General features: G+C 44.3%; 2 protein-coding genes across 7 annotated transcripts in view; one reads left to right on the top strand and one right to left on the bottom strand.

Moving 5' to 3' along the window:
- Positions 1-12,068, bottom strand: part of rbm18 (RNA binding motif protein 18) — a 69,660-nt gene extending 57,592 nt beyond the window's left edge. For 3 of the 6 annotated variants that reach the window (XM_073052535.1, XM_073052531.1, XM_073052536.1), the window contains exons 1-2: positions 11,773-12,021; positions 8,576-8,694 (exon numbers count right to left, since the gene is read on the bottom strand). In XM_073052535.1, the coding sequence (XP_072908636.1) occupies positions 8,576-8,688 (113 nt within the window). In that variant the 5' untranslated portion in view covers positions 8,689-8,694; positions 11,773-12,021. Of the gene's footprint in view, positions 1-8,575; positions 8,695-11,739 lie in introns of all 6 variants that reach the window. The other 3 variants (XM_073052533.1, XM_073052534.1, XM_073052532.1) reach the window with 3 other exon arrangements.
- Positions 12,069-12,173: 105 nt separating this feature from the next.
- The window catches only part of mrrf (mitochondrial ribosome recycling factor), a 69,785-nt gene continuing 66,833 nt past the window's right edge, over positions 12,174-15,125 (top strand). Inside the window, exon 1 of the mRNA XM_073052529.1 lies at positions 12,174-12,237. The gene's annotated coding sequence lies outside the window, so the exon portion shown is untranslated. The remainder of the gene's footprint in view (positions 12,238-15,125) is intronic.

Raw genomic sequence — 15,125 nt, 5'->3', positions numbered from 1 at the left:
TTAGCTATCTCTGCTGCCACAATAAAACTAGCCTTTACAGCAGCCTCACTTTGTGTTTTGGCTTTTGTGAACATAGCCTGTTGTGACACCAGACTTCTTTTCACCTCTTCTACCTTCTGGAGCTTGTTTCTTGTCCAGATGCTTGTATTTGTCGTGGTGTTTCGTTTCATAGTGTCGTCTTACGTTATATTCTTTAATTACAGCCACACCGTCTCCGCACACAAGACAAACAGGTTTGCCCTTTATATCTGCGAACATATACTCTGCCTCCCACCTGCCTTGAAAACCCCTGTTTTCAAAGTCCACCTTTCGTTCAGCCATTTTTGGGGTGAGGGATAGCTGAAAGTTGACCACACGTGACTAGCGCCATAAGGATGCTGATGAGAGAGTAAGGCAAGCGCGAGCAATGCACTGGCAGTGCATTGTGGGATTTGTAGTATTAGCGGTGTATGCAATATACCGGCGGGCCAGCTCTAATAGAAAAAAATTTATTCATTAATGATATTCAGGAAATAAACCAGGGAAACCGAATAAACACTAAAAACCCTGAAAACTTGGTACCTGAATAAACTCAGCATTAGCCATATCATACGCCATAGGCGCTTCGATTACTGGGGCCAGCTTTAATAGTAATTAGATATTATCTCGCGGGCCAAAGATAATTCCACCGCAGGCCGGATTTGGCCCGCGGGCCTTGAGTTTGACATATATGGTCTATGTAATATGCTGGGCTATGTTCACGATCTTCTGCAGCTTCTTCCGGTCTTGGACAGGACAACTTCCATACCAGGTTGTGATGCACCCCAGAAGAATGCTTTCTACGGTGCACCTATAAAAATTAGTGAGTGTTTTAGGGGACAGGCCAAATTTTTTCAGCTTTCTCAGGAAGTAAAGGTGCTGGTGGGCCTTCTTGGCAGTGGACTCTGCATGGTTAGACCAAGTCAGGTCATATGTAATATTCACCCCAAGGAACTTAAAGCTCTTGACCTGTTCCACCTGCGCACCACCGATGTAGATAGGATCGTGTGGTCTGCTACTCCTTCTGAAGTCAACAACCAATTCCTTCGTCTTGCTGACATTGAGGGATAGGTTATTGTCTTCACACCATGCCACCAGATTCTTAATTTCCTCTCTGTACTCAGACTCATCATTACCCAAGATACGGCCTACAATTGTGGTGTCATCAGCAAACTTGTATATTGAGTTCGGTGAAAACTTGGCTTCACAATCATGGGTGTACAGTGAGTACAGCAGGGGGCTGAGTACACAGCCTTGTTGGGCACTGGTGCTCAGAGTGATTGTAGAGGAGAGCTACGGTGCCTTTTCCCAGATGGCAGGAGGGAGAAGAGTTTGTATGAGGGGTGTGTGGGGTCCTTCATAACACTGTTTGCTTTGCAGATGCAGTGTGTAGTGTAAATGTCCGTAATGGCGGGAAGAGAGACCCCGATGATCTTCTCAGCTGACCTCACTATCCGCTGCAAGGTCTTGCAATCTGAGATGGTGCAATTTCCGAACCAGGCAGTGATGCAGCTGCTCAGGATGCTCTCAATACAACCTCTGTAGAATGTGATGAGGATGGGGGTGGGAGATGGAGTTTCCTCAGACTTTGCAGAAAGTAGAGACGCTGCTGGGCTTTCTTTGCTATGGAGCTGGTGTTGAGGGACCAGGTGAGGTTCTCTGCCAGGTGAACACCAAGAAATTTGGTACTCTTAACGAACTCTACCGCGGAGCTGTCGATGTTCAGTGGGGAGTGGTCACTCCGTGCCCTCCTGAAGTCAACAACCATCTATATAAAGTAGAAATAATGTATGTACAGTGCAGTTTCACTTACTGGAATCAGGAAGACAGTGAGCACACTGATGATGGTGTGTTAGGCTGAGTCGTCAGAGGTTGGGTGGTGGGAGGTACAGGAGATTGGGTTGTCATCTCATTGTTGTCTGTTTCCATCAGGGCAGGCAGGTCACTAACATCTTCTATGTCTGCCTGCCTCAAAATCGAAGGTCGAAGTTCGTCGTCTGCTGTGGCTGATGTGGAAGGCTTGAAAAATTACAGTATGCTTGACTGCTTAGCATCATGCATTTTTCTATCATACAGTTCTTTGTAAGCACTCAGACCATCCTGCAAATATGCCCTAAACCTACGTACCCTTTCAAAACTGAAGTCATACTCTTCTGCAATTATTGCAGCGAAAATCTCACTCAATTGCTTCACGTTCAGTTTCTGGACGACTTCATTCGCTACTGTGTTCGGTTTTGATTGTTATCCTTTCCTCTTGCAATTGCATCAGCTCTTCATCTGTCAGTTTCTTCTATCAAAATAAATGTCTTGCTCAGCAATTTTTTCCAATAAATTACAGTTTCGTCACAGTTAAACACTTGCTTATATGAATAACCACCTTCTGTAATTATTTTCTTCAGTTCTGCTGGGAACTTTTCAGCAGCTTCAGTATCAGCTGAAGCTCTCTCTCCAGTAAACGTTAAACTATGAAGCTGCCCTTGCCTCAGAAACAGATCAAACCACCCATGACTACCTTTAAACTCCACTTTCACAACACTTTCATCACCATCGTCCAGTGCTTTCTGTTTCAGCTTATTAAAAAGACTGACTGATTTCTCCTTAAGTATAAAGTAACTTAATGGAACACCACGCTTTGTACAACCATCAATCCACTCAAGCAACAGACTTTCCATTTTATCCGTTATTGGATGCCGACTAAAAGAGACCACTATGCTATGAGCAGAACCAACCATCGGCAACTTTCAAGATTCTTTCTCTCTGCGTGTAAATACTGCGAACGCACGGACAATGCCCTTACTTTGTTCACCACGATCGAAACGCTTAATTGTGTCTAGTTTTACGCTAAGTGTAACACCCTTACGAGCTCTTTAGTTGCACAGTGGGGTTTAAACTAGAGCTGCATGGGAATGGGAATGGAAACCAGAGTGCCAGAACAGTTAGTAGAAAGGTCATGGAGGCAAATGTTGGCAAGACCTCCGACAAAGTGAGGAATCAAAAGGTTCAGCATGGTGTGACTGGTGTCTTGAGCTGCCTATACTTCAATGCATGAAATGTCCTAGGAAAGACAGATAAGGTAGATAGTGCTGAAGATAAGGTAGCTAGTTTACAAATAGAGGCAATGTGTAGCAAGGAGAAGCTGTTAATAGGGCAAAATTGCAGTCAACAGGATGAGCTGCAATGTAAAAGGTGGACAATATCAAAAAGAGTGAATACAGGACTGAAGGTGTTGTATCTGAATGCTCAAAGTATACAGAACAAGACAGATGAACTTGCAGCACAGCAGCAGATTGGCAGGTATGATGCTGTAGGTATTACTGAATCTTGGCTGAAAGATTATAGCTGGGAGCTTCATGTCCAGGGATACACATTGTATCAAAAAGGATAGACAGGAGGGCAGCATTGCTCTACTGGTACAAAATCAAATCAAATCATTAGCAAAAGGTGACATAGGGTTGGAAGGTGTTGAATCATTGTAGATAGAGCAAAGGAACTGCAAAGGTAAAAAAGACTGATGTGAGTTGTATACAGACCCCCAAATAGTTAAAAGGAGGTGGCCCACAAAATACAACAGGTGATAGAAAATGTACACCAAAAGGGCAATGTTACAATAGTCATGGGAGACTTCAATATGGTGGTAGATAGTAACAGAAGGCAACTAAAAAGGTAAAAGTGGAATACAAAAGCAAGCTAGCCACTAATATTAAAGAGGATGCTAAAAATTTCTTCAGATACATAAAGTGTAAAAGAGAGCTGACGGTGGATATCGGACTGCTGGAAAACGATGCAGGAGAGGTAGTAATAGGGGACAATGAAATGGCGGACGATGAACTGAATAATTATTTTATATGTCTCCACCGTGGAAGACACTAGCAGTACGTTGGAAGTTCCAGCAGTCAGGGGGTATGAAGTGTGTGAAGTTAGCATAACCAGAGAGTAGGTTCTTGGGAAACAGAGATCTGAAGGTAGATAACTCAACTGGACCAGGTGGTGTACACTCCGGAGGTGGCTGAAGTGGTCATGGAGGCTAGTAATGATCTTTCAAGAATCACTAAATTCTGGGATGGTTCCGGAAGACTGTAAAATTGCAAATGTCACTCCACTCTTCAAGAAGGGAAAGACGCAGAAGAAAGGAAATGATAGGCCAGTTACTCTGACCTCAGTGGTTGGGAAGCTGTTGGGAGTCAATTATTAAGGATGAGGTCTCAGGGTACTTCGAGACAAAATAAAATAGGCCATAGTCAGTTGAAATTTATCACTATACAGAAAGGTGCTAGAAAAGGCCCAGCAACATCACGAGGGATTCCAACTTCCTACACATGGACTGTCTGTCCTACTCCCATCAGGAAGGAGGCTACGTAGCATCCACACCAGGACCACCAGACTCAAAAACAGATACTTTCCCCAAGGCTGGTAACACTTCCACCCATTAAACCATCCCTCCACAACCCCACCCACTACTTTATCACCTTATGTACAGGCACTCCTGTACCTAGCATCATTCTATGGACATACAATCAATGTATACAACATATTTATATTTATTGTGTTTTCTCTGTGCTGCATCAGATCTGCATCACACACATTTCAAGATGGCGGTGCGACACAGCGTGCAGCGGCCACTCCAGTGATAAGTTAGATATGGCCCTTGTGGCTAAAGGGATCAGGGGGTATGGAGAGAAAGCAGGTACAGTGTTCTGAGTTGGATGATCAGCCATGATCCTACTGAATGGCGGTGCAGGCTCGAAGGGCCGAATGGCCTACTCCTGCACTTATTTTCTATGTCTATGTTTCTATGTTTCCAGGAATGAATATCTGTTATCTGTAAGTAGGGGCCGTGTACAATCCTGATTTGATGGAGACAGACGTGTGAAGCACGGAGGAACATCTGGTGGAACTTTTGAAATGCCTGTTTCGCTGCCGCTGCTACTGTGCGATTGGAAAAATCTCCGGGAGGAAGGTCCCGAATCCTCGGCTTTGCCTGTTGCTTGGCGGCCGGTGCCGGGGTCAAAGCGCTCGGCAGAGATGGTGCTCGGTGTTGGAGGGCTGGTCAGAGGCTCAAAGTTTTCGGACGGACTCGGAGTTGTCTGTCGTCGGGGCTCCCAAAGTGCTGTATTGGCAAGCTGCAGCACTGGAGGTTCATGGCAGGAAGAGTTTTTCTTCCTTCTACCGTCTGCATGAGATGATGGGCTGTCGGGACTTTGAGACTTTCTTTTAAACCGTGCATGGACTGCTCTTTATCAGATTACGGTATTGCTTTGCACTGTTGAAACTATGTGTTTTAATTATGTGGTCTTTGTCAGTTAGTCTTTTATCAATTATGGTATTATCTGCACTGTTGAAACTATACGTTAACTATAACTATATGTAACTATGTGGTTTTGTGTATGTCTTGTAGCTTTAGGTTTGTCTGATGGGTTTGTAGTTCCTTTCCGGGGAACGTGCTAAGACGATAGCGCGATATCGATACACAGCAGCCTCTCCGGACTCTGGATTGGGGATTACCAAACGTTATGTGGTTTTTCTTGTGTGGTCTGTTTTGTGCTTTTTCGTGATATCATTCCGGAGAACGTTGTCTCATTTTTTAACTGCATTGTATTTGTGGTTTATAAATGACAACAAACTGAATCTGAATCTGAGTAACAAATATTTTGTTTGGGTGGCAGGATGGAGATACGTCTCTACCAAAGGAGGTGAAAGGAACTCCTTCCCACTGCTAACCTGCAGGTCACCCTGGGCAAGGTGTAGCACCTGCTTAGCCACCCTGATCAGGGTTATGTGAAGCCATGGGAGCAGGTGGTGGATGGTCATATGAGCAGCTGGTGCATAGCACAAGTCCCGGTTACATGAGCACTGACACCAGGCAGACAATCTCTGAAGAGTACTGATAATGGCTGGGGTCAGCCGTCTTGCAAAGACACTGCCCAGAAGGCAATGGCAAACCACTTCTATAGAAAAATTTGCCAAGAACAATCACGGTCATGGAAAGACCACAATTGCCCACATCATACGACACGGCACAGAATGAACGAACTTTCATATTTAATCCAAATACTGGATATTAACTTACCGACTGACATGATTATCAACATTCATACATAGTTTTGTTATTCAACATTTAGAGAGACAAATTTTTGAATCTGAACCTTGTGCTCCACCAAAAGAATATTTACAACAACCTTGCACTCAACGCCAGGAAGACGAAGGAATTGAATGTGGAGAGTCAAGGGAACACACACCAGTCCTCATCAAGGAATAAGCAGTGGAAAGAAGAGTAGTCTCAACTTCCTGGGTGTTAATGTTTCTGAAGGTGTACCCTGGGTCCAACATATTGATGTAATTACAAGGAAGGCATGGCAGTAGCTATACTTCAACAGGAGTTAAGGAGATTTGGTATGTTACCAAAGACTCTTGCAGATGTCCACAAATGCACCACGGAGAGCATTCTAACTGGTTGTATCACCGCTTGGTACTGAGAGGCTACGGCACAAGATTGGAACAAACTGCAGTAAGTGGGGAACACCATGCACCTCCCCAGCACTGAAGACATCTTCAAAAGGTCATGCCTCAAAAAGGCAGAAACTATCATTAAGGAATGCCATCACTCAGCACATGCCCTCTTCTCATTGCTACCATCAAGAGAGGGCTACAGTGGCATGCAAAAGTTTCAGCACCCCTGGTCAAAATTTCTGTGGCTGTGAATAGCTAAGCGAGAAAAAGATGACCTGATTTCCAAAAGGCATGAAGTTAAAGGTGACACATTCCTTTAATATTTTAAAAAGATTACTTCTTTATTTCCATCTTTTACAGTTTCAAAATAACAAAAAAGGAAAAGGGCCCAAAGCAAAAGTTTGGACACCCTGCATGGTCAGTACTTAGTAACATCCCCTTTGGCAAGTATCACCACTTGTAAACACTTTCTGTAGCCAGCTAAGAGTTTTTCAGTTCTTGTTTGGGGGGATTTTCGCCCATTCTTCCTTGCAAAAGGCTTCTAGTTCTGAGATACTTGAGCCATCTTGCATGCACTGCTACTTTGAGGTTGATCCACATATTTTTGATGATGTTTAGGTCGGGGGACTGTGAGGGCCACGGAAAAACCTTCAGCTTGTGCCTCTTGAGGTAGCCCATTGTGGATTTTGAGGTGTGTTTAGGATCATTATCCTGTTGTAGAAGCCATCCTCTTTTCATCTTCAGTTTTTTTTTTACAGACGGTGTGATGTTTGCTTCCAGAATTTGCTGGTATTTAATTGAATTCATTCTTCCCTCTACCGTGAGATGTTTCCCGTGCCACTGGTTGCAACACAAGCACAACCCCCGTGCTTAACAGTTAGACAGCTGTTCTTTTCATGAAATTCGTCACCCTTTTTTCTCCAAACATGCCTTTGCTCATTGCGGCCGAAAAGATCTATTTTAAATTCATCAGTCCACAGGACTCTTCCCTGAATATATTTGTGCAGGTGTCGCTGAAGAGTAGAACAGCGCACCACCACTCCAGAGTCTGCTAAATCTTCCTGAAGGTCTTTTGCAGTCAAACGGGAGTTTTGATTTGCCTTTCTAGCAATCCTACAAGCAGTTCTCTTGGAAAGTTTTCTTGGTCTTCCAGACCTCAACTTGACCTCCACCATTCCTGTTAATTGCCATTTTTTAATTACATTATGAACTGAGGAAACGGCTACCTGCAAAGGCTTTGCTATCTTCTTATAGCTTTCTCCTGCTTTGTGGGCATCATTTATTTTAATTTTCAGAGTACCAGGCAGCTGCTTAGAGGAGCCCATGCTGCTGGGTTGCTGCACAAATATGACCTTCAGGGAAGAGTCCTGTGGACTGATGAATTTAAAATAGATCTTTTCGGCCGCAATGAGCAAAGGTATGTTTGGAGAAAAAAGGGTGACGAATTTCATGAAAAGAACAGCTCTCTAACTGTTAAGCACGGGGGTTGTGCTTGTGTTGCAGCCAGTGGCAAGGTTTGAGGAGTCAGGGTATTTATAAAGCTTTGAAATTTGCATCACCTGGCCTTTCCTAACGATGACTGTAAACAAGCCATAGTCCTAACAAGCTAATTAAGGTCTGAGACCTTGGTAAAAGTTATCTGAGAGCTCAAATCTCTTGGGGTGCCCAAACTTTTGCATGATGCTCCTTTCTTTTTTTTCCCCACTCTAAAATCGTACAAAACAAAAAGAATACACTAATCTTGCTTAAAATGTTGAAAAGAATGTTTCATCTGTAACATTATGACTTTTGGAGATCAGTTCATCTTCTACTCACTTAACTATTCACAGTAACAGAAATTTTGACCAGGAATGCCCAAACTTTTGCATGCCACTGTATAGGAGTCTAAACAGGAACAGCTTCTGCCTCTCTGCTATCAGACTTCTGAATGGGCAATGAACCGATGACACTTCCTCAGCATTTTTTTTTCCTTTTATACTTCTTTTGCACTGCTTATTTATGTATTTCTTATTGTAATTTCAATTATGTATTGCACTGTATTGGTGCCAAAAATCATATTTCACAACATATGCCAGTGATAATCAACCTGATTCTGATTCACAGTACTCACTCAGTTAACCTGGAATCGAGATTGCCAATCCAGAGTCGATGCCCCTCCTGTGAGGAGCTCTCAGACAGAATTGAAGCGTTCTCCAACGGAAGAGATTCATTTTCAGTCTCCATATGTCACTACAACAAAACAAGGAACGTATCAGCACCCAAGCACAATCCCATTAAAATCCTTCTGAGATTGTCATTAAGGCAAAGCAATCAATTTACTCAGAGGAAGGTCCAATACACATTAATGCAGGAAAATCAGTTCAGAAGAGCTACGTAAAAAGTTTTATTTTAGAGACAGCACAGTAACAGGCCCTTCCAGCCTATTGAACCGTGCTGTCCAATTACGCCCATGTGACTAATTAACACTAATCTGGATGCTTTTGGAATGTATGAGCAAACCAGAGCGCCTGAAGGAATCCCATGTGGTCACTGGAAAAATATGCAAACTTCTTATAGGCAGCGGTGGAAATTGAATCCTGATCTTACAGCTGGACTATGTGGAGATCCACTAAGCACTATGCTCTGATCTGTATAGTAGACAGGCATATTAGGATAAAAATAGAACAAGTACCGTTAAGACTAAGTTAGTAACCATTCCCAACACATTATCTCCAGCTCAGTACCTGAAGCTGACAGAAAGTTACCTTTTTTTCTCACCAGTCCAAGCACTACTTTTAAATTCTATTTCATGTGTAGGATTTTAGTCATTGGTCAGATAGTAACTGCTTTGAACAGCAAGAATAATAATAAATTTTATAAAGCACAGGCACATTGCAAACACTGCATCTGAATCTGGAGCTCACAGTGTTGAGCATTGTCATAGAAGTTGACCTGTGAGTGAGAGGAGAGAGAGTCGTGTGTTCAGCGCAGGACCTCTTAGTTGGGAACAATCTGTGTCAGCCTGAGACAGGCTGCCTCTAAGCACAGTAATCGATGGCTAGAGAACAAGTTTGTGCCAACCTAAAAAGACCATAGCTTTGGTCCCTCCAGGACTACACGTCTGACAAGCAGCCTGCCAAGTAAAGGAGTGAGGGAAGGGTGCTGTCTTCTCATTGCTACAATCACAGAGGAAGTACATACACACTCAATGTTTCAGGAACAAATTCTTCCTCTCCACCACTGGATTTCTGAATGGACAATGAACCTGACATTTTTTCATTCCCTTTTTGCACTACTGCTTTATTTTTTAAATATATATTTCTAATTATAATTTATAGTTGCTTTTATTATTGCAATGTACTGCTGCAGCAAAACAAATTTCACAGGATATTTCAGTGGAATTTAACCTGATTCTGAGATCATCAACATATGACCATAAGATATAGGAGCAGAATTAGATTACTCGGCCCACTGAACCTGCTCCGCCATTCCATCATTGCTGATTTATTATCCCTCTCAGCCCCATCCTTCTGTCATAATTGCACTTCTGAAGGATGTAGATTAATTAGAATTAGGGTGGCTTCTTCAAACATTACATTTGTCAGAAAAGAAACCGAAACCATCAGAGATGATACACACAAAATGCTGGAGGAACGTAGCAAGCTAGGCAGCATCTATAATATAAGACCCTTCGAAGGGTCTCGGCCCAAAATGTCGACTGTACTTTTTTTCCACAGAGGCTGCCTGGCCTGCTGAGTTCCTCCAGCATTTTGAGTGTGTTGCTTGGATTTCCAGCATCTGCAGATTTTCTCTTGTTTATCATCAGAGATGAACCAGGGTGACGACTGTCACACTCAGCTGGACAAAGGAAGAGAGAATTCGGTGGTCAGCACATCAAAGGCCACATGCTCAAAAAGGATGAAGCAGAGTGTGCTGAACAAACACAGAATGTTAATTATGATTTTGCTTAGTTGAACAACACAAAATCAGCATTCATAATGCAATGCTCTTGTAACACAGATTTATAACACCAAGCACCAAGATCTAACAAGGCTTAAAAGGGGATAGGTGGATAGCATGGGTTGACACCCTGACTCAGATCTATTTCCAGATACACAGTTGATGAAGATCGAGTAATCTTCAAGGGCAACCATGGATGTTGCATCCTAGTTGTGGAAGTCAAGTCAAGACACTTTTTATTGTCATTTCGACCATAACTGCTGGTACAGTACACAGTAAAAACGAGACAATTTTTTCAGGATCATAGTGCTACATGAAACAATACAAAAACTACACTGAACTATGTGAAAACAACACAGAAAAAAACTACACTAGACTACAGACCTACCCAGGACTGCATAAAGTGCACAAAACAGTGCAGGCATTACAATAAATAATAAACAAGACAATAGGCACAGTAGAGGGCAGTAAGTTGGTGTCAGTCCAGGCTCTGGGTATTGAGGAGTCTGATAGCTGGGGGAAGAAACTGTTACACAGTCTGGTCGTGAGAGCCCGAATGCTTCGGTGCCTTTTCCCAGATGGCAGGAGGGAGAAGAGTTTGTATGAGGGTTGCGTGGGGTCCTTCATAATGCTGTTTACTTTGCGGATGCAGCGTGTAGTGTAAATGTCTGTAATGGCGGGAAGAGAGACCTCGATGATCTTCATTGATACACAAGCCAGGACAGTATGATATACAGAGCAAGCTGTTGCTCTCTCCATGTAGCTAATGAATCCAAAGGAAAGGCAGAGACTGATACAGTTTGGCACTAGTGGTGTTGCAGGAGTTGCCAGTCAGCATTGAGCTCAGTGTAGGACTGCCATAGGGGACGACAGCTCTGGATTTTTCCTCGAGTGTGTTTCACTGCAAGGCAGTGGAGGTTTAAGATCCTTCTCCTAGATGAGGTGCCACCCACGGCTGACAAGCCCCATCTGCCTGAATAGAGTAAATTGAGAGCTGGATATTAATAAAACATGGCGATAGAGGGAGGTTAGTGGAACAGAAAGCGTATTATGGAAAACTGCTCCACAGTCCCAGAGTCTAGGTCTGGCTGTTGTCAGTGGAGAATCCGCGCATTCTCTCAGTGATCATGTGAGTTTATGCCGGTGTACAGCTTTCCTCCCAAATGCTAAACTCCTGCTGACAGGACAACAGGCAATTATATATGATAAAGAAAACCTCAGTGTAGCCAAATGCAAAATTATCAATGGGAAGCTGATGGAGAGTGAAAGCAGAAGCAGTACGGTTAAGTAATTTGAGGAAAGAGCGTTTCCGCTGACACTGCGGAGCTCCCTCACCTCCCCGCCGCAGATAACTCGGCGATCCCTCACCTTCCCGCCGCCGAATGAAGCGGAATTTGACCCCACGGAGGCCTTGGGCTTCAAAGAAGCGCAGAGTGAATGGTACCAAGCCCAGCCTCAGTTCCGCGCCCTTCCCGAAGCCTTAGACTCGGTGTAGTGATGAGAATCGCCCTTCAGATTACACTGACCCAGCCGGGAGGCCTCCAGTCCCTCACTCCGACCCCGAAAGCTCACCTCCCCGCCCGCGGACCGACGCATTCCGCCCCCTCGCCACCACATCCGGTCGAGACAACCGCTGACCCTTCACCCCGCGCCACCACTTCCCGCCTGCGAGCAATGGAACTACATTACCCAATGTGCTATGCGCTCCCCTGGCGAACGGGTAGGGGGGATACGACGGTATGCTGGGAATTGTAGTTCCTATGGCGCATGCGCGGGATCACTACTTGGGCCGGATGTTCGGGAAGGCGGTTGTCAGGAGCCGGAGAGCTAGTGGTAGGTCCTGACATTGGGTAATCTCTCTGTGCCGATGGAGCGTCTGAATAAGGGAGTTCCTCACTGATAAAGGGCCAGTACTGAGGAAGTGTCTCACTGGGGACGGAGCAGTTACAGAGGGAGCATCTCCCCAAGCCAGTAGTGAGGGAGGTCTCCACTGTGGGAGGGACTGTATTGAGGGAGCACTGCAGTTGGGAAAATGTGGTGGTGAGGGAACGGCTGACTAATGCAATCATGGGGGATCTCTGTGGAGGGGACTGTATTGAGGGAGTTCCGTACTGGGGCAGTAGTGAGGGAGCTCCACACTAATGAAGGATCGTGCTGAAGAAGCGTCTTACTACGGCAATAGGGAGGAAGTTCTTTTTACACTGTATGAGGGCCTGTATTGAGGGAGCTTTGCACTGAGGAGGGGTGGTACTGAGGAAGTGCATTATGGTGAAGTATTGAGGGAGTGCTACACTGTGGGAGGGAATGCCTTTGTGATGCCACAGAAGACAGCAGATGCTGATATGTGGAACAAAAGGAGAAACTACAGAAGGAACTCAGCTGGTCAGGCAGCATCTGTTGAGAAAGAAATGGTTGAATATATTTGCCTCCACAGATGCTGTCTCGTTGAATTCATGCCTAACTTTTTGCGTCTCTAAGGACAGAGGCAATGCGGGAAATGGGATTAGCATGCTAGAGCGAGCACAGGAGTAGGGTCTGGTGTGCTGGGAGTAGTGTGGGAGATTTGGCCTAGTGTGCTGGAGATAGTGTGGGAACTGTGGTCGGTGTCCTCAAGGGAACTGGGTGCTGAATTATCAGGAGTTCTGCTCAATCAGTTTGAGGTGAGGGGTTATTTACCGTAAACTTTTGTTTAAATGCAACTTGTCTCAACAAATAATAACTTTAAACCTTCAGTTACAAGCAGTCATCTGTTAAAGAAATGGTGTATAAATTATTGGAGAAGATCCTTTGAGACAGTTTATGAACATTTGGAAACGTATAGAGTGATTAGGAATAGTCAACTTGGCTTGGAGGGGCTTGAAGGTGTTGGGAGGAAAGTGTAGGTGGGGGGACACTGGTGGGTCTGTAGATCACGCTGCCAGGGGTGGTGGTAGAGACAGGTACATTAGGGATATTTTAAAAAACTTTTAGATGGGCTCATGGATGATGGAAAAATAGGGCTTTGTGGGAGGGGAAGATTACATTGATCTAAGAGTAGGTTAAAGGGTTGGCACAACACTGTGGGCTGAAGGACCTGTACTGTGCTGTATTGTTCTACATATGTTCTAAATATAATGAAGTAAATAAATTATAACATGAAAGGGACCATTCAGCCTGTCAGCTCTATTCTGATGTGCCAGTGCTATCCCAATAGTTCCATTCCCCAACCTTTACATTCTTTGCTTATTTATCAACTCTGCAATGCGTTATTTTGCTTTTTCCTACACTGGGGTATCATTTACAGTGGCTAGTTATCCTACTGGCATATGGGAAGAAATCAGACCACCTGGAGGACACCCAGGTGCAGAGGGAATGTGAAAGGTCCACACAGACAGCAGCTGAGGTTGTGATTGAACTCGAGTCTTTGGTACTGAGGGACAACGCTGCTAGCCACTGCAAATAATGCTGCTATAAGTAACCCAGTGTCTGGTGCTGGGATGTAGGTATGCGTTCAGCACTGATTTCAGTGAACTGCTGATTCAATGTGGGAAGCAGTTATCCTGTACGCAACCCGAACCAAAATCATGAACACTTTGAGAATTTGTCTTCCCAGTGGAATACGTGCATTTTCTCTGGTTTCCTCACTGTGTACAAAGATGTACCAGGTAGTATAAGTGGTCGTTATTGTTACGTACCCCGTAACTGGGTCACTTACCAGCAAAGATAGAGAGGTCCGTTGAAGTCTGATGGTACTATTTTTAACAGTATTTATTGATGAAAAAATACACAAAATAATGTCAATGCAAACATGCAGATAATATACGTTGTCAATACTAAATCTAAAAGCGCGGGTATAATAATAATCAATAAGAAATAGCTCTATCGTTGTCTAGGGGATAATGTATTGTCAGATGGAAATATAAAAGTCACTCAGTTCATTCAAGCTGCAGCTTTTGGGTTGGAGAGAAAGACGGGTTAAAACTTGCCCATTCCTTTTATGATGTCAATCCTTCAAGAGTCGTTGGGAGTTGGTTTCCCCGTTGTTAGCTAAAAACCTTTCGGCCGTGGAAAAGGGCCCACAGATTCCAGGGCAAATGGAACCGGACGCACGTGGCCTTTCCCCTGGGTTTCTTGCTATTATGGGATCGCTGGCATTTCTTCTGGTGCGTCTGAGGGGCTGTTCCCACAGACCCTCTTTTATCCTGACTCACAGGGTCTCAGATGTCAATCAGGTTGAGATGATGCAATCCCTCCACCAACCTCCCCCTCAGTTCATTGCCTGGGGGGGGTTTCGATGCATCGTGCAGGATGCAATACACAAGTCCGTCTCCAAGAGACAATAGCCGGCATCAATGGGTCCGCCTCTCGGAGGTCAGGACACATTCCAACCCTTTTGTGGATTCTGCATGTCTTTCTCTCATTTCCTGTGTCCCCTGAACTGACTTAATAGTGATCTTGCGATTCTCACAAAGGAGGGGGCTACCCCGCACCCTTCGGCCCCTCAGAGCTGTGGCACATTCGTAACATTATGAATTGTCTTATGATTAGATTAGTGTTACATTGGGTTTGTCGGGGATTAGATTGAAGGTCCTGAAGGGCCTATTCTGCACAATGTCGCAAAATAGTTAAGTACAGTGCTGAGTCAAATTTAAAAATACAGAAAATAAATTAATTGCAGATTGGATACTTGCAATATAATCCCAGTTGTGGGTATAAAAGGAAATATACAGTGGCATGCAAAA

Source organism: Hemitrygon akajei, chromosome 7 (assembly GCF_048418815.1).
Source record: "Hemitrygon akajei chromosome 7, sHemAka1.3, whole genome shotgun sequence".
Taxonomy (NCBI): Eukaryota; Metazoa; Chordata; class Chondrichthyes; order Myliobatiformes; family Dasyatidae; genus Hemitrygon; species Hemitrygon akajei.
This window is presented reverse-complemented; position numbering and strand designations above follow the sequence as displayed.